The 26791-nt window shown below is 43.3% G+C and overlaps 1 protein-coding gene across 2 annotated transcripts in view; it reads right to left on the bottom strand.

Annotated features, from left to right (window-relative positions):
- Positions 1 to 811: 811 nt before the first annotated feature.
- Positions 812 to 26791, bottom strand: part of LOC140738233 (BICD family-like cargo adapter 1) — a 112329-nt gene continuing 86349 nt past the window's right edge. Inside the window, exons 5-10 of one of the 2 annotated variants that reach the window (XR_012101340.1) lie at positions 20736 to 20915; positions 15868 to 16086; positions 14231 to 14361; positions 12059 to 12179; positions 8210 to 8317; positions 3668 to 3791 (exon numbers count right to left, since the gene is read on the bottom strand). Coding sequence is in view for 1 of the 2 variants with exons in the window: in XM_073065359.1 (XP_072921460.1) it covers positions 3597 to 3791; positions 12059 to 12179; positions 14231 to 14361; positions 15868 to 16086; positions 20736 to 20915 (846 nt within the window). In the remaining variant the exon portion in view is untranslated. Of the gene's footprint in view, positions 3792 to 8209; positions 8318 to 12058; positions 12180 to 14230; positions 14362 to 15867; positions 16087 to 20735; positions 20916 to 26791 lie in introns of both variants that reach the window. The other variant, XM_073065359.1, reaches the window with a different exon arrangement.

Here is a 26791-nt window from a genome sequence, read left to right on the forward strand (position 1 = left end):
ATCGCAGACAACAAAAGGGAGACGAGAGCTTGGACAAGCTCTCCAGCAGCGAAGTAGCGGTTCACGTCACAGCGAGAGGAGCCACTGGGAGCCTCTGCAGCACCGGGACGTCGAGGTGCCTGTTATTAAACTGGGAGATGCCAGATTGCAGCACCATTTACTTCCATCCTTTATGTGCATGTCATGTAATAAAGCAGGGGCGGTGCACTTTGGTAACCCCACCGCAGATGTTTAAGATCATGGCCTTGAACGCCCTGATTCTCACCTATAGCCAGAGTGTATCTGGAAGGGGTTAAATTCGGTGACTTTCAGGCCACATGTCAAGGACTCCTTTTGGCGGGTTGTTTCCACTTTATCTCCAGATCCAAGCCATTGTCCAAGGTGCATCCACTGCTAAACATATTCAGCCTGTACACCATCCCCAGTCCTGGGGCAGTTTACGGTCCATTTCATCTGCCTAGTGTTTTTCTATAGGACAGCACAGCGCAGATGGATTTATACAAAGAATCAGAGCCGACCCAGTGAACAATACTGTCTACATAATGTCAAAGGCCATGCAGATGGCCTCGTTTGCCATTAACTACAAAGGTCACCCGTTCATGGAGAGCCTGAGGGAGAACAAGCCTTTGCTGTGGAGTTACAAACAACAGAAAATCCGCAGATGCTGCAAATCTAAGCAACACACACAAAATGCTGGAGGAATTCAGCAGGCCTGGCAGTATCTATGGAAAAGAGTACAAACGACAGGACTGCCCGAAGGGTCTCGGCCCAAAACGACTGTACTTTGTTCCATAGATGCTGCCTGGCCTGCTGAGTTCCTCCAGTATTTTGTGTGTGTGTAGTTTTGCTGTGGAGTATTATTTCAGGCCTGCTCACCCGCGCCTCGCCAGAATTCAACCAACCCAACAGAGCTGAAGGTAGTGTTTCTCGCGACATTTGCAATAGACCCGACATTGCAGACGTTAAGCCGCTACCACAGGTGGACTTTAACGGTTTTCTTAAATGACATTTGACACAAACACAGCGACTAGTATTTTCATACCTAAATAAAAACAATTCGGATGCGAGGAAACAGCTAATCCGTGTACCATTTGAAACAAAATCCCAACCACACCGCGCCTGCAACATATAAAGCACGCAGGGCATGACCACATCTTGTGGTTGTACAGTAGGTGGCGCTGCAGCTCGTTTCGTATCAACTACCCGACCAAACCCGAGAACCCACGAGTGCACAGAACCGTGTTCGATTACATTCACAAAACCATACGCAGTGATTTAGCAAACACAAAAGGCTTTATGTACATAATACACTAGCCCACACCACACAGGACATGCTGAGGACATCGTTCTACACATGCATGCACATGGTGGATGAGCCACACCACGCACACACTGGAAAGGCACATGGTACACAAAACGGCACAGGTGCGGAGTGCACTTTTCCATGTCGGCAGATGATACACGGATCCGGCAATCACTGTCCTTAGTGCTTTGACCTACACCAGTTGTAGGGAATATACCACAGGTGTAATGTTATTATACAGGCTCATGTGCATTACCCATTAATGTATGGTACAGACATGCCATATACCACTGACATGGCAGAGAAATGGCACACGGACACTACAAGTACCCATTGTGCAGAAAGCTTCATAGGCACCTAATGCACAGCCCAACACTGTACCAAAAATGCTTCATTCATTCATACTGTGATTTACAGGCACATGGTGCATAGTCACACAATCTATTGCATCTGCAACAGATGTATATTAGCATTGTGTATATAGTACATTCTACACAATTGTTTGCATTTTCACAGTTGCACAATATTAGTGTCTGTATATTTACATTACCCCACACTACTCCTTTTAGACACAGAACAATCTCATTTTCAGGCACATGATTCATAACTCCATGCTGTTGAATTGGGGCACAGCACATTACCTCCATTTTCAGGCTAGGGCATTTTCCATAAGCACAAATCACCCAAACATACTTCACACGGCACTATCTTACACAGCATTAACCATTGTTCTCTCCCACCCTCAGATCACGCTGCCCTATATAGATTTACCATGATCCATACATTGTGCATATCTCACACTGTGCTTGCCCCATTCAACTACACCTTCCTCTATCATACAGGCAGAGTCTGCCACCTTAGACAACATCATAACTGGTACAATTTACATGAATCAGGCTCTCAGCCTTCCATACTTAATATGGCTCTGTATCCAAAATTAAATTAAAATACACAAAATGTGTCTCAGTATCCGAAAGGAAAACAGAATGGTTAACACTTGGCTTTACGCTTAACTGTTAAGAGGGCCTATTTGGGAAAGAACAGGTGAGCAGCCAGAGATTTGCAGTCCATTAACTGCCTTGGAATCGTCCTCGTCTTTCAGCTGCTGAAGCTCCATTGGGCTTAATCGACAGTGCTCAAATGAACTGAACTGAGCTGAAACTGAATGTCCCTGGACTGCTTTGTTGACTTTCTGGTTTGATGTTTTATGTTGTATGTTTTTCACTTTCTTTTAACCGTTTGCATGATGTACTCGTCTTTTTGAGCATTGGGGGTTTGGTGTTTCTCTTTGGATGGGTTCCATGGTTTTCTTTGTTTCATGGCTGTGGGAAGACAAATGCCAGTGTTGTATACTTTGATAAGAACTCCATTCAAAGCATTAATTTGCCATCTTTTTCCTTTTCAGATACTGGTAGACAAACTGTGTACTTTTGGCATTTCTGTATTTTTCACGCTCCCAGCATTTATGATTTCTGCACAGTATTAATTATGATCCCACACTGTGCTGTAGAGGTATGGTGCAGCACACTGACTGCACCGCCGTAACACTCGCACGCTGCATTCATCTACTGAAGTGGCACCCAGTGCTGTTCTGTTGAGACTGAATTATCGAGCACTTTAAATACACACACTTACGCACACATATGGCAGACGGTATAACACTGTACTGATGCACAGTGTACCATCTTACACTATATTGAACAGGCACGAGTTGCACAGACACTGCGTTCTTACAGGCACACAGTGGAATGCCCACGCTACACATGCACATGCCGCATTATTCCATATGCATCTTGACAGGTGCACTCTTCACAAGGTGCTGCATTGCTACTCATTGATATAGACAGTTTGCTTTCTCACTAAATTCTTTCAAGGCAAACAGTCCAACCATTTCAAGTAATACTGTACAAACATTTAATCCTTCGCAGATTAGACATTCTTCAATTCTTTTTTCTTGTGAAATTATCTTTTTTGTGAAAATAATAGATCAGTATGATTTGTTTTAACCCGTTATATACAGCATGTTCGTGCAATGTTCTACATACAGGAACCTTTGGCAAAGAGAACCTGGACACATCTGAACAGCAGAGAAAGTCTCCAGTGACAAAGCTCCCAAAGCTGGGCTGAGCATCCTGAGATTTCTCCACTGTTGTCTCTTTGCATCAAATGGAAGCATCACCTGAGCCTGGGCAGGAAGCGTTTCCTTCCCGATTCAATGAAATACTCTTTGTACAAAGAATCTCTTACAGCCCCCCCGACTCCACATTATCCCCATGAATAATTACAAAGGAAATTAATTCTTCTTGAAAAATGTGAAGAGACATTTCCCTTCTGCCCCAATGGCCTCTTCTCGATTACATTCCAGTCTCACCGAGGAGCTGACTTGGTGCCTCACACTGCAGCTGTTCACGTGGGAGTGTGCTGGCAGGCGACACTCTTTCTGTTGTTTGTCCATTAGCTGCTGGTCAATGACTGTGTGCATGTCATCCTGTGGGCAAGCAAAGAACAGGAGTCAGATTCAGCCAATTCTAGACACATAGTTGGACCACAGCGAAGCTTTGGGAAATATGAGTGGCCAAAAAAAATTGTTAGTACTCTCATCTTTGTGCTGAACAAATACAGAAAACAGAGGGGCATTTACCACTTTGGAACTTTAAAATTAATTTACACAACGTAGAGCAATGTGACAATACCATAATGGTGACGATAATATGGGTGTGAGTACAATGTGGAGGCTCTCCAGTCCTGTGGCGGTGGTGCTCTCACAGCACCATTGTGTAGGCTGTTCCTGTGTTTAGATCCAATGAAAGGCCGATGATAATATTTACTTCAGGATAAGAGTGGAGGATGCATGTCCATGGTGGTAAAGATAGAAGGTTTGGAAGGTGCTGTCAAAATAGCTTTAGTGAGTCACTGCAATATATTTTGTATATGGCAGGAGCTCCAAGCCTGCAGATCTCTGCGAGCCCACTGGGGAAGCAGCAGATCCGTCGTTCCGCTGATGAGTCCATGGGTCTGCCGGAGACTGGACAATGAAGACAGCCTTTCCTGGGGTTAGAGGACTGTGTATGTATGCGGCTGGGTGGGAGGGAGGGAAGAATGCGGTTTGTTTTGCAGTTGTTGATTTGTCACTTGTTGTGTTCTGTCTTGTTCGATGGAGCATTGTGGACGTTCTATATTGACGCTGAAATGCACAGCAACACTCGGTACATCGTGGGTGTGTTGGTTGTTAATGCAAACAATGCATCTCACTGTATGTTTTGATGTACACATAATAATAAATCTTTTTCTGTAAAGATGGTACACACTGCAGCCAGGGTGCACTGTGCTGGAGTGAGTGAGTATTCAGTGCAATAGAGTTTAGTGTGACAGAGTTTGGCTGACTGGCAAGAGGCAAAGAGTAGGAATAAAGTGAGCATTTTCTGGTTGGCTGCTAGTGACTAGTGGTATTCCACAGGGGTTAGTGTTGGGATCACTTCTTTTTACGTTATATGTAAATGATTTGGATGACAGAATTGATGGATTTGTGGCCAAGTATGCGGACGGTACAAAGATAGATGGAAGGGCAGTTAGTTTTGAGGAAGCAGAGAGGCTGCAGAAGGACTTAGACAGATTAGGAGAATGGCCAAAGAAATGGCAGATGGAATACAGTGTCAGGAAGTGTTTGGCCATGCACTAAGGAACAAAGGTGTAGACTATCTTTTAAACGGGAAGAAAATTCAAAAGTCAAAGGTGCAAAGGGACTTAGTACTCATGCAGAATTGCCTGAAGTTCATTTTCAGGTTGAGTCAGTGGTGAGGAAGGCCAATGAAATGTTAGTATTCACATCGAGAGGACGAGAATATAAAAGTAACGATGTAATGCTGAGGCCTCACTTGGAGTACTGTGAGCAGTTTTGGGCCCTTGTCTAAGAAAGGAAGTGATGACATTGGAGAAGGTTCAGATGGGGTTCACGAGAACGATTCTGGGAATAAAAGGGTATGAGAAGCTCTTGATGGTTCTGGGCCTGTACTCTCAGGAATTGAGAAGAACTTGGGTGGGGGGAGGATCTCATTGAAACCTATTGAATGTTGAAAGGCCTAGTTAGTGTGGAAATGGTGTGGTGAACTACATATACCTGTCTGGACATGCCCCCCCCCTCCCCCCCCCCCCCACTGACTGCTCCTGTGGCTCCTCCCACAGACCCCTGTATAAAGGCGATTGGAGACACAGCCCCGGCCTCAGTCTCCAGGATGTTGTGTGGTGGTCGCTTGCTGCTGACGGTGCTTTCTTCCAGCCAATAAAAGCCAATAAAAACTCACGTCTCCGAGAGTTATTGATGGTGCATCAAATGGAGAGGATGTTTCTGAGAGTGGGGGAGTCTACGACCAGAGGGCACTGCCTCAGGATAGTGGGAAATGAATTTAGGACAGAGATGAGGAGGAATTTCTTTAGCCAGAGGGTGTGGATCTGTGGAATTCATTGCCATGGGTGGCTATGGAGGCCAGTTCATTGTGTATTTATGGTGGTGGAGGCTGACAGCTTCTTGATTAGTTAGGGCATGAATGGTTTTGAGGAGAAGGCAACAGAACGGGGTTGAGAGGGAAAATGGACCAACCACGATAAAATGGCAGAGCACTTCATGGACCGAATTCTGCTCCTATGTCTTATTGTGTTACAGACTGGGCACCAGTGAGTTGACTGTTTCATTGTGAATGGCTTGAAGATGTTGTAGGTTGCAAAAGCTGCACCCCTCTAAGTAGGTGAAAAATGTGCTTTATAGATGCTGAAAAGGCTGGAGTCAGGAAAGGAATTACACACTGCAGGGTATCCAGTGTTTGACCTGCTCCTGTAGCCTAAAGATATCGAGCTGGTCCAATGAAGCTTCTGGTCAATAGGAATCCCCAGGTTGTTGACAGTGGGGAACCGGTTACGATTATGCTATTGAATGTAAAGGGCTGTTCGTTAGACTCTCTTGTTGTATGAGTGTGAGTGTGTGTGTGTGTGTGTGTGTGTGTGTGTGTGTGTGTGTGTGTGTGTGTGTGTGTGTGTGTGTGTGTGTGTGTGTGTGTGAGTGTGTGTGGTGTGTGTGTATGAGTGTGAGTGTGTGTGTGTGTGTGTGTGTGTGTATGTGTGTGTGTGTGAGTGTTTGTGTGTGTGTGTGTGTGTGTGTGTGTGTGAGTGTTTGTGTGTGTGCGAGTGTGTGTGTGTGTGTGTGTGAGAGATGGGGAGGAAACTGGCACATGAATTAGCAGAGAATGAAGGTGTATGGGAATCAGTATAACTTGGCATCCTGCTCAGACATGGTAGGCCAAAGGACCTGGTTCTGTGTAACTCTAACCCCTTTCCCACACATTTATCTGTGTGAGTGGGGAGCTGAATGCAGCATAAAACCACTTTTCTGAACATAGTGAAAGATTCTTTCTAAAATGCTTACAATGAGTTTGAGGTATGTGATGGCAAGCTGATAATATTTTGCTTCAATATGCATATTTGTAACCTAGTGGTGTTGAGCAGGGCTAATGCCCCTGCAATGAAATAAAGTTCACCTATCATAAATTAGGCTTTGATTCCCACTTGGATCTCTGGAACTTGACAATCCCTCACCTCCTTCTACCCAGACCTGGTGTGTGTATGTCTGTGAGTGTATGAGTGAGTGTGTGTGTGTGGTGTGTGTATGTGTGTGTGTGAGTGTGTGTGTCATGGTGTGTGTGTGTGTGAGTGTGTGTCGTGGTGTGTGTGTGAGAGTGTGTGTGTGTGTTGTGGTGTGTGTGCATGAGTGTGACTGTGGTGTGTGTATGAGTGTGAGTGTGTGTGTGGTGTGTGTATGTGTGTGTGTGGTGTGTGTGTGAGTGTGGGTGTGGTGTGTGTATATGTGTGTGTGTGTATGAGTGTGAGTGTGTGTGTGGTGTGTGTGTATGGTGTGTGTGAGTGTGAGTGTGTGTCGTGGTGTGTGTGTATGGACTGCAGACGTCAGCTGGCACCCACCACACCACCATTACAGGACTGACACACTACTCAGTTCAGAGCCACAGGATCTGAAAATGAATAACACCCTGAAAACAGCTACTAAACTAGATGACACACACAAAATGCTGGTGGAGCACAGCAGGCCAAGCAGCATCTATAGGGAGAAGCACTGTCGACGTTTCGGGCCGAGACCCTTCGTCAGGACACAAACTAGATGAGTTCAGCAACGATTTCTACTCAGATTTTTACTTTATGATAGGTTCAGTTAATTTAGCAAAGACAAAATGCTGACAAGTACTGTCCTGTAAATATCCATTGTTTCCAGCAGGGTAAAGAATCAAACACAAATATCTGCTGCCTGTTTTCCCGTTTAGTTGTAGTTCATTGTTTGATTGGTAAACGCAGCATCAGCCCAAGATTCATACATTCTAGGTCACACATGGAATGAAAGGCTGTAGTTGGAAGTGTACAATCCAGCCTAACCCCAGCCATGTAGAACCAGCACTTAAGGAAACATAGGACAGAAATGGCTTGTTGCAATTATTACTTTACATAGAAGTCCTTTGCTAATCAGAAGTGAGCTTGAGTGGAATTGACCGCTGCAATCTCTTAGATAATAATAGTTGTTGAAAATAATGAATAACAATGGCATCATAAGCTATTGTTGTTATATTATAGATGAGCAGGTCAGAAAGGAACAGCGATCATTCTTCTGGTAGTACGCCAAGCAATCAGTTGACCTTCTGTAATCACTGCCTGTATGGACTCCCTACAGCCAACATGCTAGTCTGTCTTGCAGAGCTGGGTGCTTCATTCAGTGGCACTTTGAAGATGGTGGATGAAGAATGAACATTACAAGAATAGGACAATAAAAAAGCAGCAACAACCAAGGTAAAGAATGGATGGAGTGTGGAAATATAATGAGCAGATGGGTGAGATGCTATAATTAAAGCTCACCTCAGAGGCAGGAGGGGGCTTACAATAGTCTGCTTGAACAGTAGCTGGGAGAAGCCACTAGATGAGAAACCAGAGGAGCCAGATAGTAAAAAGCCCTGAGGAAGCAAACTGTACCAGGAGAGAGGGAAGAAAACACAAGGCTGAAGCATCAAGAACATAGCATGCCTTTGTTGGATTACTTTAATACTACGTTACTTGGGTGGAATACAATAGATTAGGTTGCACAAAACCTAGCTCAGCATTCCATAAAATAATCCCATCATAACTGTTCCCTCAAATACCTATACCCACCTAGCTGATTCCAACCCACACTGAGAAAGTCGTTGTTAAAGAATCCGTGGATGTCAATACATTCACACTCAGTGCATTGCCGCATATATACACAAGCAATGACAACATTATTCTACTCAACAGAAAACCGTGACCCAACTCATAACCTTCACCATCCCTTTCAAAGCATTTCTTTTTAAAATATTTCCTCCAAATTTACATAATTTATACCACTTTGTTCAGAGGCAACCTGCACTCTTATTCCTAGGAAAGTGCTAGGCAAAAGTAAAAACTATCATGAATTTAAATTGTGTATGATTCATGTATTAATTATAAATTCATACTTCAAGCACGTGTGTGGGAGATTTATTCATGATAATATTTTTAATATTTATTGAACAGCAAGAATCAAGAATTATGTTTAGCTCAAATTCATTATAATTTAATTACTTATCACAGAAGTTATTAAATATTTATGATTAAAATTTAATGAGATATTTTAACATATAGCCATTTTGTTTTGTGGTCTTTTGCCTCAATCTTATCTAAAATGTAATTTGGAGTTGACCATAAATAAGCCCTTGTTAAGTGAATACGTAGAGAAGTACAGCACATAAATAGACCCTTTGGCCCATCTAATCCATGTCAAAAGGTTTAAACTACCTATTCCCATTGATCTGCACTGGGACCATAGCCCTCCATACCTCTACCATCTACCTATCTAAACTTCTCTTAAGTGTTGAAATCAAGCTCACATGCACATGTACTGGCAGCTCATTTCACACTCTCATGACACTCTGAATAAAGAAGTTTCCTCTCATGTTCCCCTTAAACTTTTCACCTTTCACCCTTAACCCATGACCTCCAGTTGTAGTCCCACCCATCCTCAGTGAAAAAAGCCTGTTTGCATTTACCCTATCTACACCTCTCATAATTTTCTATACCTCTATCAAATCTCTCCTCAATCTTCTATCTTCCTAGGAATAAAGTCCTAACCTATTCAATCTTTCCTTTAAACTCCGGTCATGGCAACTTCCTTGTAAATTGTTTCTGTAGTCTCTCAACCTTATTTACATATTTCCTGTAGGTAGGTGACCAAATCTGCACACAATGCTCCAAATTACATCTTATACAACTTCAACATAATATCCCATCTTCTGTACTCAGTACTTTGATTTATGAAGGCCAATGTGCCAAAAGCTTTCTTTAATGACTCTATATACTGTACCTGTGATACCACTTTCAATGAATTATGGACCTGGATTCCTAGATCCTTTTGTTGTACTGCACTCCTCAGTGCCCTACCGTTCACTATGTAAGACCTACCATGCTTGGTCCTACTGAAGTGGAACACCTTGCACTTGTCTGCATTAAATTCCATCTTCATTCAACGTTCAATAATATGTTCAACAAAAATACTGGATTCATAATGAGGAAATATTTTGAGCATTTTTCTCAAAGGGTTTTGTATTTTTTTTAATATGGGAGGGCACATGTAGACAGGTTGGAGAAGTGATGTAGAAGGTGGAATTTAACAAATTGACAGCCCTTTACAATGGCCACCCACACATAATCTAGAGGTCGTTGGACAGCAAACAGAAGCACAAAAACATCCTCCTCCAACTCCATGCTAATTGTTTTGCTAGCCTAGACATTTATATAACCATGTGGTCAAAACAGTAGCTGATTATGAAAGCTGCACTAGGATTCAATGACATTACTATCCAACTAACACCTAACATGTTAAAACATTCTCACAATCTCCTAGCAATGATAAAGCCTACTTGGTGCACGTTAAAAATCAATTCTACTGAAGATGCTGGGGCAGTGCATAGAGGCTGTGGAACGCAATCAGCAAGGATGTAGTCCTGTTATTGTCCACGGGCTTGTAGCTTTACTTACGAAATTAAGTACCTGCCATAGAGGGAGTGATTCCAAAGTTCATTAGATAGATTCCTGACATGGCAAAAATATTGTGTGAAGAGAATCAGCCCTGTACTCACGAGAGCTTAGAAGACTGAGAGAGGATACGCAATGACGTACACAAAACTGTAACAAGGCTTGATAGATTGGATACTCAGGAAGGGTAGATATCACCCTTCTATTATCAAAGTCCCTGTGTTAGGATTTTAGGACAGAAATGAGGAAAATGTCTTCACTCCAAAGTGATATTCTATGGAAATCTCTACACCAGAAGGCAGTGTAAGCCCAATTACTGAATTGAAGGAAATAGATACATTTCTAGATTCAAAAGGCATCAGGAGGAATGGAAAGAGAGCAGGAATAGGGAATGGATCGGCTAGTTTTGTATTGAACAGTGGAGCGGGCACAAAGGCCAAGCAGCCTCAGTCAGGTCCTATTTTTCATTGCTGCTATGACACTTCTGATTATCAGTGATAAGAATGAGAATTAATTGCTTTTAATTACTTGTAACTGATAATGACCAGTCAAGCTCTTTCAAAGAAAGAAGCAATAGGATGATAACATCGGAAACCGCGGATGTGATTTGGTAAGAAACTGAAAGGATTGGATTATCTGTCTACTTTAGAGCCCAGCAGAGAAATCAATGAAAAGAAAAACCAAATGAGATGTAATCTGGGAAACCGATCTACTTCCGATGATTTCCCAGCAGGAAGGTTCAATTACATTAACTCTGATTAGTCATTGCACATGTTACATGCTGAGGTCAAAACTCCTGTCTGCAGTAAATTGCATTTAGAAACATAAACTTTAATGATTCTTGAAGAAGGTCTTTGACCTGGCATTTACTGTTATTTTACACTTCAGCAATCTGCAATTAATAATTTTAATTTGCGTTAGATCTAAATTTGTAGCTTGGATGTTTGGGCCCTGTATGGTTATAGGTTACCATGTCAGAGTAGGGAATGTTTTGGAACGTTTGTAGAAACAAGCTCCCTCATATATAAGGACTTGGAAGAAGAAATTTATTCTGATCTTTTGAGATTAAGGATGGTATGTGAACTGCTATAGAACTAGTTTAGCTGGGAGTAAGCTCACATTTCAAATGCTCTCATTCCACGCACTACTGAGGAAATAACAGCAGTCTGGATAGTCAGAGCCTCACAAACTTTCTGGAAATGACAGAGAGAGGTTTAATTGTATGTGTGGTATGGTTATGTTTAATGTTACCAAATATTCTGTACATGTTTTCAGAAAGCATGTGTAAAGGTTTTGACATCTGTACAAAGTTGAAGACAAATTTATAAGGTGATTTCCAGTTGGCAGGGGCCACACATTAACTCAAAGTGGCTACAGCATGAATTGTGTCAGATGGACTTTTCTAAACAGATTAACTCTTACCAGCAATCTTACCTCAATATATACAAACTACTGAGGTAATAAAGAGATGGGTTTTCTCTTATCAGTATGTTACCCAATAGTTATTCCAGTAAATGGAGAAACAAACCTTCATATTCCATTCAAGAATTTATCACTCTTCTTCTGGTGACTTTATTTTAAGATCTATTATATAGACTAGTAATATGAATCAGTATAAACTAGATTCACAACAAACACAGTTAAAGTTGGTGTTCGACCAACGGGTTTATTCTGCCTTACCTGCCAAGCCTCCAGCTGTTGTGACAGGTTGAGTTTCTGCTGGATTACATCCAGGAGCTGGCTATTGAGTGACATCATGTCAATCTTACACTTGGCAAGTTCCATTTCCAGAGTATTTTTCCTGAAATAGAAATTCAGTATTTAGCTTTTATTATAGTATATTACACATTTTGCATCCACCAGTGTAGAATGTTGAATAAAGGACACCACATCAACTGGTGACTCAACGTTAACTTAAACCACAGCAACTAGTTTCATGATTCATAAGGAAACGATGAGAAGTGTGGTTAGGTTGCAGGAATTGGCAGCTTTTATTCCTACTCAGAATTCAGCATCATCCATTACATGCAGATGTGAATAGGCTACATCTTAATACAGAACCTACCCAAGCCCGATCAGGAAGCCAGTACTTTCTATATAGTGATTGACTGGGGTACCAGAGATGTTTAGACACAGGAATCAGGACTTTGAAGAGATTGAGAACAGAAGAAAGTGCAGCCCAATAGATTAGTAGTCAACGCTCGGGTGGCCCTGATGCATATTGGAATGTCAAATCAGAGTAAGACCTGTTACAGATGGTAGGCACTAGGGAGTACATATCCATAGTTCACTGAAAGTGGTGTCATGGGTAGACAAGGTGGTGAAACAAGGCATTTGTCATTCAGGGCATTGAGTATAAGGGTTGGGACATTCCATTACAGTTGTACAAATTGCCGGTGAGGCCATGCTTAGGGGGCCTGAGTTATAGGGAGAGGTTAGCCAGAATAGGTCTTCATTCATTGGTACGTAGGAGCATGAATGTAGAAAAATATTATAGAGGTGTGTGAGTATTATGTTGTAGTTGTATAAGTCATTGGTGAGGCCACAATTGGAGTAATGTGTACAATTTTGGTCACGCTGTATCAGAAAGACAGTTAAACTGGAAAGAATGCAGAGAAAAGATTTGTGTGATGTTGCTATGACTAGAGGACCAAGCTAAGTCTTTATTCATTGGGGTGCAGGAAAATGAGGAGTGACCTTATAGAAGATTTTAACATTATGGGAGGCATAGATAAAGTGGCTAGTAACAACCTCTTGTTTAAAGGATCCTAAAGTAGGATGTGTAGTTTTAGGGTAACGATTTACAAGGGCCCTGAGGGGCAAAATTTTCATGCAGAGGGTGCTGAGTACATGGAATGAGCTGGCAGAGGAAGTGGTTGAGGGAGGTACAGTAGTATCATTTAAGAAGTACTTGGATAGGTATGTAGAGGGAAGGAGGCTGGAGGGATACGAATAGAGAATAGCTAAGTGGACCACATTTTCAGCATGGACTCATTGGGCCAAAGGGCCTGTATCTATGCTTCACGACTCTGAACGGTGGAGGCAGAAATATTCATTACATTTAAAGGGTACCTGGATAAACATTTGAAATATGATAACCTACCTACACAGCTGTGAACTAAAGGAAGGAATTGGGATTATCTGAAACTGCTCCTTCTTTGTCCTGCATACACACAGACCACAAATTCCATATGCTGCATGGCTATGCACATTTGGTAAAGAATAAATAGGATGGGTTTATTTTCTCTTGGAAACAAACACAAAGGTGACCTCATAATAGATATTAAATTCTGATTTTTTTTCCAGAATTGAAGAATATTTTCAGCTCTGAGAGAGAAGACATCAAAGTAAGATAGTTTTGACTAGGACAATCAGAAAACAAATTGTTACTCAGGGTAGGAAAACATAAATTTGCTATTGCATGTAGTAGTTGAAGTGATCTAGTTGATTGGGTGCAAGATAGGGAAGGAAATGTGGGGAAAGGAAATGGCCTTTTGAGCTGACATAGGAAATATGGCAGGAGGCTTGTTTGGGGAGCAAAAGGCATCATGGAAGCATTTGCCAGTTTGGACTGTTCAATAAGTCCCGTGTGCTTCTGGACCAACATAATCCAAAGCTGTAGCTGGTCAATTGCTTTTAGCTTGGTGAGTCAGACTGCATGGCTAACCACAATGGAGTTCCTTTCATAGATTTGCCTGATACACTGGGAGCTCATTCAGGCCACATGCCCCTTTGAATGGAACTCATACCAGTATAAAGTACAATGGAAAAGGGATTATTTTAATTCTTGAAGTGTTTCTTTGGAAATCTGGCAGTCCTGACCAGTAGCTTGTCATCCTGTAAGTTTCTTACTTTGCTATGGCTTCATCCCGGTCACTGAGAGCTTTCTGAAGCTGTCTGCCATGATCCTTTTCTTCAGTTGTTGCCTTCAGCTTGTCCCTCTCTTCTTTTATTGTGTTCATTTCAACTCTTAGCAGCACCACCTGTGAGGAAGATTCATTCAACAGGAAGTTTTTACTGAGGTCTTACAGTTCACTAATCTTTATACAGTGGGGTAGAAACGTTTCCTCAATTATCTGCACTAAGATGGAGTTGCACTAAAATACATAGGACTACCTACAATGGAACTGAATTTCAGAAGCAAAGTACAACGGGCACTTACTCTACATAGAGTGGGTATTGAAAGTTGGAAAGGTGCATCATTCTTAAGTTCTATAAAATTATACTAGAATTTATTATTGTGAAAAACAGGAAACAAATGTGATCATTTGACTTCTATTGCTAAATTTGGAAGAAAATTCATTGCCCACTACATGACAGAAGTCAAGAGAATGACGATGTACTCTCCTGTATGAGTCCAGCTTTAAATATGCCTGTTTGATATAATTTATGTCAAAACAACCTTTTGATTGGCACTCCAGGACTCATTCTAAATATTCCCCTACTCTAATCATGGCTACGTTGTGTCTCATTGTCAAAGTGGACTAGAGCAGCTTAAGTCTCCTTTAAGAGACCTCCCAAATCTGCATTCTTGACCACTTTAGAAGAAAATGGTAGCAGGACTATGGAAATATCACTATCTAAAAATTCCCCTCACATTATTAGGCCTTAATACTGGAACTCCCTACACAATATGACTGGGGAAGTACCTTCATTAAATGAACAGCAGAAACACAAGATGGCTGCTGATTACCATTTCTGATAAGCAAATAGAACAAGAGAATTGCTTCCTTTCCTATAATGCCTACATCTTGTAAATGAATTGCTAAAAAACCCTTTAAATCCCTGTTGCTGTTTTGCTTACTATGCATTATAGTTATATGTTGTAGTTTCACCAGGCTGCTAGTTTATTTTCCTTTATGCTTGGTGCTTTTTTATACGCAAGGCAAGCAGCTTTGTGCAATGATAATGGTAGAGGGAGTTCCCTATTGGGCGATGGGATAGATAATCGTAGTGGCTACAGCATCTCATCAAAGCCACTTTCGAACTGTTAAAAAGAAATTACTCCAGTAAGCCTGAAGGCCACATTATGATGGAGGACGGAAGCTAACTAGTTTTCACTCATTCCCAGTTTTGAGGAGGGGTTTTTGACTGAGACGTTAATTCCAATTCTCTTTTCACAGATGCTGCATGGTCTGCTGTGTGTTTCCAGCATTTTGTGTTTTCGGCTCAATCCTTCCTGTTGGCTTTCCCACTCCCTTCTTGAAAATGTGTCAGTCTCTGATCCCGAAACAGTCAGCTACATAGTGTACTCCAATTTCCTATTACCCATTCTCAACTCAGCTACTCGTCTACTCAAGTCCATGACTCTTAACTCCAAACTCAGAAGGGAGGAGGACCAAGTAGCACACTTGCAAGCACAGAAATGTGCAGTTCTGTATAACGTGCAACCAAAGCCAATTGTATTACGATGCAGTGGGACACTGGCAGAAGGGGATGCTGTTCCACTCCAGCAACAGCAATTCAATGAACGCAGACAAGTAACGTACCGTAGATTCATTTCCATCGAGAATGTTTTGGATTAGGCGTTTGAGCTCATGCAGTGCTGTGTGTAGGCTCCCTGTAGGGATATCTTTGGCAGAGGAGGTGTCAGAAGATTCATCCATGGAGGAGTCAGTAGAAAGCGCAGAGTCCGTAATGTCATTTCCTCTCAGGTGTGAGCAAAGTGAACGCACTTGACAATAAGCCTCCCAGAGTTCTACTCTCAGCTGCAGTGAGGCAAGAACAAAGCTGTCAGCTTATTAAAGTTAAGGTTGATTACAACACCTGGAAATTTCCTCCCAAAGATTCACTAACAACAGGCAATACACTTCTTCCTTGCTGTTTTCACCAATTGTTCTCACTGTCTGTAATTCAATAACTGAAAGCCCTAAATTGATTTTCGGTGGGCTGTAATTACTGTGAGCAGTTGCCTGTTTGGCTGAGGCGGCATAAAGTTAAAAAAGAGCACGGGACCTTTCGGGAGGCTGCAATCACAACAATCTACTAGACACTCAGCGAAGGCCAATAAAAAGAAGTGAAGTTTTAGCAGAGCAGCCATTGTGGGAGTGTGCCAGTATTAAGAGTGATCAGGCTTTCTCTCAGCAAGCTTCAGTGAGGACAGGCAAGAACAAGCAAGTTTCTGGTGAGTTTTTTCCCCCCCTCTTTCTTTGTCTATTAGTACATAGCTAGTGCATTGAAAATGGTTCCAGAGTTGCTAGCATGGATACAAGATTGGCTGATTGGCAGGAGGCCAAGAGTGGGAATAAAGGGGGCCTTCTGTGGTTGGCTGCTGGTGACTAGTGGTATTCTGAAAGGACCAGTGTTGGGAGTGCTTCTTTTCACGATGTATGTCAGTGATTTGGATGATGGAAATGATGGTTTTGTGGCCAACTTTGCAGATGATACGAAGGTAGGTGGAGGGGCAGGTAGTGTTGAGGAAGCAGGGAGTCTGCAGAAGGACTTAGACAGATTGGGAGAATGGGTAAAGAAGTGGCAGGTAGAATATTGCATAGAGAAGTGTATGGCCATGTACTTTGGCAGAAGGAATAAAGGTGTAGACTATTTTCTAAATGGAGAAAAAATTCAAAACTCAGAGGCGCAAAGGAACTTGGGAGTACTTGTGCAGGATTCCCTGAGAGTTAACCTGTAGGTTGAGTCAGTGGTAAGGGAGGCAGATAAAAGGCTAGCATTCATTTCAAGAGGACTAGAATATAAAAGCAAGGATGTGATGCCCAAGGCTTCATAAAGCATTGGTCAGACTGCACTTGGAGTACCGTCAGCAGTTTTGGGCTCCCTATCTAAGAAAAGATGTTCTGCGATTGGAAAAGGTCCAGAGGACATTCACAAGAACGATCCCAGGAACTAAAGGGTTAACTTATGAGGATAGTTTGATAGCTCTTGGCCTGTGCTCTTTGGAGTTTAGAAGAATGAAGGGGGATCTTATCAAATATTGAAAGACCTGATGTGGAGAGGAGTGAGGGAGTCTAGGAACAGAGGGCACAGCTTCAGAATAGGGGGAGGCCCAGTTAGAACAGCGAGCAGCAGGAGGAGATTCTCCAGCCAGAAAGTGGTGAATTTGTGGACTTCATTGCCACAGATGGCTGTGGAGGCCAAATCACTGGGTATATTTAAAATGGAAGTCCATAGGTTCTTGATTAGTCAGGGTAACAAAGGTTGTCGGCAGAAGGCAGGAGACTGGGGTTGAGAGGGATGATAAATCAGCCACGATGGAATGGCGGAACCAAATGGTGTAATTCTGGCCCTGCGTCTTGCAGTCTTAAACCCTCCTGTCAACACAGTTGTTTAAACATTGTTTCATTTTTATTCTTACTTTGTTAATACTACTGTACTATAATACCTGTCCAACAAATTAACTGGGTGAAAGAACTGGTCATATCATTGAGGGAAATGCTCTCGGAATGGATCAGAATATCTCAAGATGCAATTACTTTGTTTGGGAACACCAATACCTTCAGGCAATTCTAACTTTTAGGGTTAAGGTACACAAACCACAGTTTGCTCAAACATGCTGCATGAAACATTAAAAAATCTGACCAAGTGGGCAGGTTTCACACTGTAATTCAAAGGTTGAAAGAGAGACACAAAAACAGAGAGCAGAACTGTTCAGAGTAGGCGTTTTAGAGCACTGCGTCAAGATGGACAGAGTAAACAGTGGAACCTACAAGTGAAAAGTAACAAAGGAACAGGATTATAAAACAACAAGGCAACACTTTACTGAGGCATTGACGAACTGTGTTGAAATAATGATAAAATAAGACAGTGGAATATATTATTGTGGAACTGCATCTTTTAGAATTAATAGATGTTGTAATATGGGAACCTGAAAGTAATAAATTCATAACTTACATTCCTGATGGAAATGGGTAGTGGAGGTAAGGAGCCCTTTTGGATTCTGGGGGACAGGGATCATGACAAGGCCAAGGTGGTACAATAGTGTAGCAGTTAGCACAATATCATCACAGTGCCAATGACCAGGGTTCTCTTCCTGAAGCTGTCCGTAAGGAGTTTGAACATTCTGTATGTGACAGCATGGGCTTCCTCAGGGTGCTCCGGTTTCCTCCCACGTTCCAAAGATGTACCTGTAGGTAGGCTCATAGGTCACATGGGGGCTTGTAGAGGCTGGTAGGGCCCATTCCATGCTGCATCTTGGAATAAATGTTTTTAAATAATGTTGTTTGTCCTTAATTTCCTTTCAGAAGATGACGGGAGCTCCTTCTTGAAATGCAGCAGTCCTTCTCGAGAAGGTATCCCACAGGAGTGTTGAGAAGGAAGTTCCAGGATGTAGATGTAGTGACAGTCAAGGAAAAGTGGTACATTTTCAAGCCAGGATGTTGTGTGAATGGGAGTGGAAGCTGCAGAATATGATGCTCTCATATTGAGTGGTGCTATCTGATTAGCCTAGGCAAGCGATAACAGTCCATTTTGTCAACAAGACACATCGCAGCAGTTGTATGAAGCTCATCGGAAAAATGAATGTTTAGTGTACTGGATATGGTAGCAATCAAATAGACTGGTTTGTTCAGATGGCATCAAACTTACCACATTATGGGAGCTGCACTTGTCCAGTTAACTGGAGAGTATTCCATTACAATCCTACTAGTGCTTTTTAGATGGTATAAAGAATTTTGGCTTCTAGAAAATGAATTAATCACCACACAATACCCAATTTCTGACTTACTCTTGTAGTCACAGCTTGTGTTGTTGATCCAGCTGAGTTTCCAGTCAAGAATGACATTTGGTTTGTGGTATTAATAATGCCACTGAATGTCAAGAGTACGTGATTAGACTCTTTCTTGTTGACCTCTTCTGTACCTAATATTTTTTGGCCCTTGTTAGCTCTTGCCTAAGTGTTGGTCTTGCTGAATACAAATATGAGGTGCTTCATTTGCCTAGGAGCTGGGAGCGGTACTGTAGATGATGTAATCATCATCCAATTTCTCGTTCTGACTTGACGGTGGAAAAAGGATAACTGATTAAGCAGATGAAAATAGACACTGCCATGAGGAACTCAGTGCTATTCTGGGGCTGGCATGATTGTTCACCAATAACCACAACTATCTTTCTCTTGGAGGTACAACTTAGGCCATTCAGTGTCCACTGAACAGACCTTTTGGCTGTCAGCTGGCTTGGGGAATCACTTCACCTTACCTTTAGAATTCAAAAAATATCCAGTTTGGCAAGAGCTATGGGGGGTCCTCGACTGCAGAACTTCGGCACAGATCTGCAATGTTCTCTCATCTCTCAGCCATCAAGTGCTCTGGTCCAGCTTTTGTTAGCTTACGTAGAGAAGCAAATTGGCTGAGGATTGGATTTTGTGGAGATCACAGGAGAATACAGAAACTGTGGACTTCATTGCTACAAACAGTTGTGGAGGGCAAGCCATTGGGTATATTTAAAGTGGAGGGTGATAGGTACCTAACATAATTGATGGAAAGTAGTTGCAAACACTTTAGCTTTACCTTTAACATTCACATTATTGTACCTTCATCCTCCCATTGCTGGAGACCACGATTGACTAGTATCTGTGGAACTGCAGAGTTCTGGTAGGATTTGCTTGCTGTGAGATTGCTTTTCCATGCTATTTTTATTCTTAAGCACATGTATTGCACTTCACATTGGCGCCTCATGTTCAAGTGTGCCCAGTGCTGTTTTTGAATGTCCTTCTCCACAAAAAACTGCTGGAGGAATTCATAGGTCAGGCAGAGGGACAGTTGATACTTCAAGTCAAAACACTGCATTAGGGCACGCGTGTCTCCATGTCCTTCTCCATCCTCAGTGAACAGGGAATGATTCTCCCTGCCTTGGCCACAATGATGGAGTGAGGGAGGTACCAGAGTACAGATCGTGGTGCTGTACGTTACTGCTGCTGACATTCCACACTACATATAGATTGAATGCTAAATTTTGAATTGTTAGATCTGTTTGGAGTTAATCCCATTTCGAGTGGCATGGGAGAACTGCAGGTAGTGCAGCCATTTCACAGCTTCAACAACTTGGGTTCAATCCTGACTTCAGCCATCACGCCTATGAAGTTTGCGCGACCCTCGAGTGGTCTAGTTTTCTCTGCATTGCAAGGATGTGCGGGCTATTAAGTTAATCCCTATTTTAAATGACCCCTGGTGCGAATGGCTGGTGTTAATGGGTACATGTGTGAGGATAAATCACAAGGAATAAGAGGGAGAATGAGATTAATGGGATTGTTTTAGAGCTCTCTCTATGTTGCAAGGAAATATGAGAAATATAAAATATAAGAATATGATTACTGTGCCACAGAACACAGTAGGATTCCTTATTGAACGAAACATGCAGTTGACATGAAAGTTAATTCTGATATTTGGTGTGCATTCCTGTGTACCTGTTCTCTCTCCTGTTCCAGTTCCTCTGCCTCCATGCTTTGCTCAATTTCAGACAATAACGATGTGCTCGTTGGACCCACACTATGCAAGCTGATCTCTTCATTCATTTCATCCACTTTCATTTGAAGCTGCCGGTGAGACATTCGTACTTCACGGAGTTCTATCTGGTTCTGGTGCAACTGTGAAAACAAAGTACAAGGCAAGATGTTAGACCTGCTTCTGCATAAATGGATGAACAAGCCAGTTCCAGTCAAAATCAAGTCCAGCCAACTCCACTCTTGATGACATTCACTTACCACCAAAACCAAACCCCTTTTGGTAACAAATACATCTTCACTGCCATGTCATGCCTTTAGCTATTACAAACATTAATAGAAGTGCAAGTAATTTTGAAAGGTGCAAGTTTTAGACATACCACTTTTAATATACCAGCAGGATTTTATAAGTGTGCATAAATATTGCAGAAGGCAGTACAAATATAGATTCTAATGGATCTGTGGAGTAATTACTTGTTCCATTTCCCTCTAATCACTCATCAAGACAACTTACTTCATAATATTGCTCTTCTTTTTTTGCCCACCACCTACCACCCTCCACATCCAACACATCATCCTACGCAACTTCCACCACATCATCCTATCCACCTTCCAACACGTCATCCTCTGAACCTTCCAACACGTCACCCTCTGCAACTTCCAACACATCATCCTCTGAAACTTCCAACACGTCACCCGCTGCAACTTCCAACACATCATCCTCTGAAACTTCCAACACGTCACCCTCTGCAACTTCCAACACATCATCCTCTGCAACTTCCACATCATCCTCTGCAACTTCCAACACATCATCCTCTGCAACTTCCAACACATCATCCTCTGCAACTTCCAACACGTCATCCTCTGCAACTTCCAACACGTCATCCTCTGCAACTTCCACCACATCATCCTCTGCAACTTCCAACACATCATCCTCTGCAACTTCCAACACATCATCCTCTGCAACTTCCAACACGTCATCCTCTGCAACTTCCACATCATCCTCTGCAACTTCCAACACATCACCCTCTGCAACTTCCACATCATCCTCTGCAACTTCCACCACATCATCCTCTGCAACTTCCACCACATCATCCTCTGCAACTTCCACATCATCCTCTGCAACTTCCAACACATCATCCTCTGCAACTTCCACATCATCCTCTGCAACTTCCACATCATCCTCTGCAACTTCCACATCATCCTCTGCAACTTCCACATCATCCTCTGCAACTTCCAACACATCATCCTCTGCAACTTCCACATCATCCTCTGCAACTTCCACCACATCATCCTCTGCAACTTCCACCACATCATCCTCTGCAACTTCCACCAAATCATCCTCTGCAACTTCCACCACATCATCCTCTGCAACTTCCACCACATCATCCTCTGCAACTTCCACATCATCCTCTGCAACTTCCACCACATCATCCTCTGCAACTTCCACCAAATCATCCTCTGCAACTTCCACCACATCATCCTCAGCAACTTCCACCACATCATCCTCTGCAACTTCCACATCATCCTCTGCAACTTCCACCAAATCATCCTCTGCAACTTCCACCACATCATCCTCTGCAACTTCCACATCATCCTCTGCAACTTCCAACACATCATCCTCTGCAACTTCCACCACATCATCCTCTGCAACTTCCACATCATCCTCTGCAACTTCCAACACATCATCCTCTGCAACTTCCACATCATCCTCTGCAACTTCCACCAAATCATCCTCTGCAACTTCCAACACATCATCCTCTGCAACTTCCACCACATCATCCTCTGCAACTTCCACCAAATCATCCTCTGCAACTTCCACCACATCATCCTCTGCAACTTCCACATCATCCTCTGCAACTTCCACCACATCATCCTCTGCAACTTCCACCACATCATCCTCTGCAACTTCCACATCATCCTCTGCAACTTCCACCACATCATCCTCTGCAACTTCCACCACATCATCCTCTGCAACTTCCAACACATCATCCTCTGCAACTTCCACGAAATCATCCTCTGCAACTTCCAACACATCATCCTCTGCAACTTCCACCAAATCATCCTCTGCAACTTCCAACACATCATCCTCTGCAACTTCCACCACATCATCCTCTGCAACTTCCACATCGTCATCCTCTGCAACTTCCACATCATCCTCTGCAACTTCCACCACATCATCCTCTGCAACTTCCACCACATCATCCTCTGCAACTTCCACATCATCCTCTGCAACTTCCACCACATCATCCTCTGCAACTTCCACCACATCATCCTCTGCAACTTCCACCACATCATCCTCTGCAACTTCCAACACATCATCCTCTGCAACTTCCACCACATCATCCTCTGCAACTTCCACCACATCATCCTCTGCAACTTCCACCACATCATCCTCTGCAACTTCCAACACATCATCCTCTGCAACTTCCACCACATCATCCTCTGCAACTTCCACCACATCATCCTCTGCAACTTCCAACACATCATCCTCTGCAACTTCCACCACATCATCCTCTGCAACTTCCACCACATCATCCTCTGCAACTTCCACCACATCATCCTCTGCAACTTCCACATCATCCTCTGCAACTTCCACCACATCATCCTCTGCAACTTCCAACACATCATCCTCTGCAACTTCCACCACATCATCCTCTGCAACTTCCACCACATCATCCTCTGCAACTTCCAACACGTCATCCTCTGCAACTTCCACCACGTCATCCTCTGCAACTTCCACCACATCATCCTCTGCAACTTCCAACACGTCATCCTCTGCAACTTCCACTACATCATCCTCTGCAACTTCCACATCATCCTCTGCAACTTCCACATCATCCTCTGCAACTTCCACATCATCCTCTGCAACTTCCAACACATCATCCTCTGCAACTTCCACCACATCATCCTCTGCAACTTCCACATCATCCTCTGCAACTTCCACCACATCATCCTCTGCAACTTCCAACACATCATCCTCTGCAACTTCCACCACATCATCCTCTGCAACTTCCACCACATCATCCTCTGCAACTTCCAACACGTCATCCTCTGCAACTTCCACCACGTCATCCTCTGCAACTTCCACCACATCATCCTCTGCAACTTCCAACACGTCATCCTCTGCAACTTCCACTACATCATCCTCTGCAACTTCCACATCATCCTCTGCAACTTCCACATCATCCTCTGCAACTTCCACATCATCCTCTGCAACTTCCAACACATCATCCTCTGCAACTTCCAACACATCATCCTCTGCAACTTCCAACACATCATCCTCTGCAACTTCCACATCATCCTCTGCAACTTCCACATCATCCTCTGCAACTTCCACATCATCCTCTGCAACTTCCACATCATCCTCTGCAACTTCCACATCATCCTCTGCAACTTCCACCACATCACCCTCTGCAACTTCCACATCATCCTCTGCAACTTCCAACACATCATCCTCTGCAACTTCCACCACATCATCCTCTGCAACTTCCAACACATCATCCTCTGCAACTTCCAACACATCATCCTCTGCAACTTCTAACACATCATCCTCTGCAACTTCCACCACATCACCCTCTGCAACTTCCACATCATCCTCTGCAACTTCCAACACATCATCCTCTGCAACTTCCACCACATCATCCTCTGCAACTTCCAACACATCATCCTCTGCAACTTCCACCACATCATCCTCTGCAACTTCCAACACATCATCCTCTGCAACTTCCAACACATCATCCTCTGCAACTTCCACATCATCCTCTGCAACTTCCAACACATCATCCTCTGCAACTTCCACATCATCCTCTGCAACTTCCACCACGTCATCCTCTGCAACTTCCACATCATCCTCTGCAAATTCCACCACATCATCCTCTGCAACTTCCACCACATCTTCCTCTGCAACTTCCAACACATCATCCTCTGCAAATTCCACCACATCATCCTCTGCAACTTCCAACACATCATCCTCTGCAACTTCCACATCATCCTCTGCAACTTCCAACACATCATCCTCTGCAACTTCCAACACATCATCCTCTGCAACTTCCAACACATCATCCTCTGCAACTTCCACATCATCCTCTGCAACTTCCAACACATCATCCTCTGCAACTTCCACCTCATCCTCTGCAACTTCCAACACATCATCCTCTGCAACTTCCAACACATCATCCTCTGCAACTTCCACCATGTCATCCTCTGCAACTTCCACATCATCCTCTGCAACTTCCAACACATCATCCTCTGCAACTTCCACCTCATCCTCTGCAACTTCCAACACATCATCCTCTGCAACTTCCAACACATCATCCTCTGCAACTTCCAACACATCATCCTCTGCAACTTCCAACACATCATCCTCTGCAACTTCCAACACATCATCCTCTGCAACTTCCAACACATCATCCTCTGCAACTTCCACATCATCCTCTGCAACTTCCACATCATCCTCTGCAACTTCCAACACATCATCCTCTGCAACTTCCACATCATCCTCTGCAACTTCCAACACATCATCCTCTGCAACTTCCACCACGTCATCCTCTGCAACTTCCAACACATCATCCTCTGCAACTTCCACATCATCCTCTGCAACTTCCACCACATCATCCTCTGCAACTTCCACCACATCATCCTCTGCAACTTCCACATCATCCTCTGCAACTTCCACCAAATCATCCTCTGCAACTTCCACCACATCATCCTCTGCAACTTCCACATCATCCTCTGCAACTTCCACCACATCATCCTCTGCAACTTCCACATCATCCTCTGCAACTTCCACCAAATCATCCTCTGCAACTTCCACCACATCATCCTCTGCAACTTCCAACACATCATCCTCTGCAAATTCCACCACATCATCCTCTGCAACTTCCAACACATCATCCTCTGCAACTTCCACATCATCCTCTGCAACTTCCAACACATCATCCTCTGCAACTTCCAACACATCATCCTCTGCAACTTCCACCAAATCATCCTCTGCAACTTCCACCACATCACCCTCTGCAACTTCCACATCATCCTCTGCAACTTCCAACACATCATCCTCTGCAACTTCCAACACATCATCCTCTGCAACTTCCACCACATCATCCTCTGCAACTTCCACATCATCCTCTGCAACTTCCACCAAATCATCCTCTGCAACTTCCAACACATCATCCTCTGCAACTTCCACCACATCATCCTCTGCAACTTCCACCACGTCATCCTCTGCAAGTTCCACATCATCCTCTGCAACTTCCACCAAATCATCCTCTGCAACTTCCACCACATCATCCTCTGCAACTTCCACCACGTCATCCTCTGCAAGTTCCACATCATCCTCTGCAACTTCCACATCATCCTCTGCAACTTCCACATCATCCTCTGCAACTTCCAACACATCATCCTCTGCAACTTCCAACACATCATCCTCTGCAACTTCCAACACATCATCCTCTGCAACTTCCAACACATCATCCTCTGCAACTTCCACCACGTCATCCTCTGCAAGTTCCACATCATCCTCTGCAACTTCCACCAAATCATCCTCTGCAACTTCCACCACATCATCCTCTGCAACTTCCAACACATCATCCTCTGCAACTTCCACATCATCCTCTGCAACTTCCAACACATCATCCTCTGCAACTTCCACATCATCCTCTGCAACTTCCACCAAATCATCCTCTGCAACTTCCACCACATCATCCTCTGCAACTTCCAACACATCATCCTCTGCAACTTCCACATCATCCTCTGCAACTTCCAACACATCATCCTCTGCAACTTCCACATCATCCTCTGCAACTTCCAACACATCATCCTCTGCAACTTCCACCACGTCATCCTCTGCAACTTCCAACACATCATCCTCTGCAACTTCCACATCATCCTCTGCAACTTCCAACACATCATCCTCTGCAACTTCCAACACATCATCCTCTGCAACTTCCACCACATCATCCTCTGCAACTTCCACATCATCCTCTGCAACTTCCACCAAATCATCCTCTGCAACTTCC

This window comes from Hemitrygon akajei, chromosome 14 (genome assembly GCF_048418815.1).
Source record: "Hemitrygon akajei chromosome 14, sHemAka1.3, whole genome shotgun sequence".
In the NCBI taxonomy this organism is placed as follows: Eukaryota; Metazoa; Chordata; class Chondrichthyes; order Myliobatiformes; family Dasyatidae; genus Hemitrygon; species Hemitrygon akajei.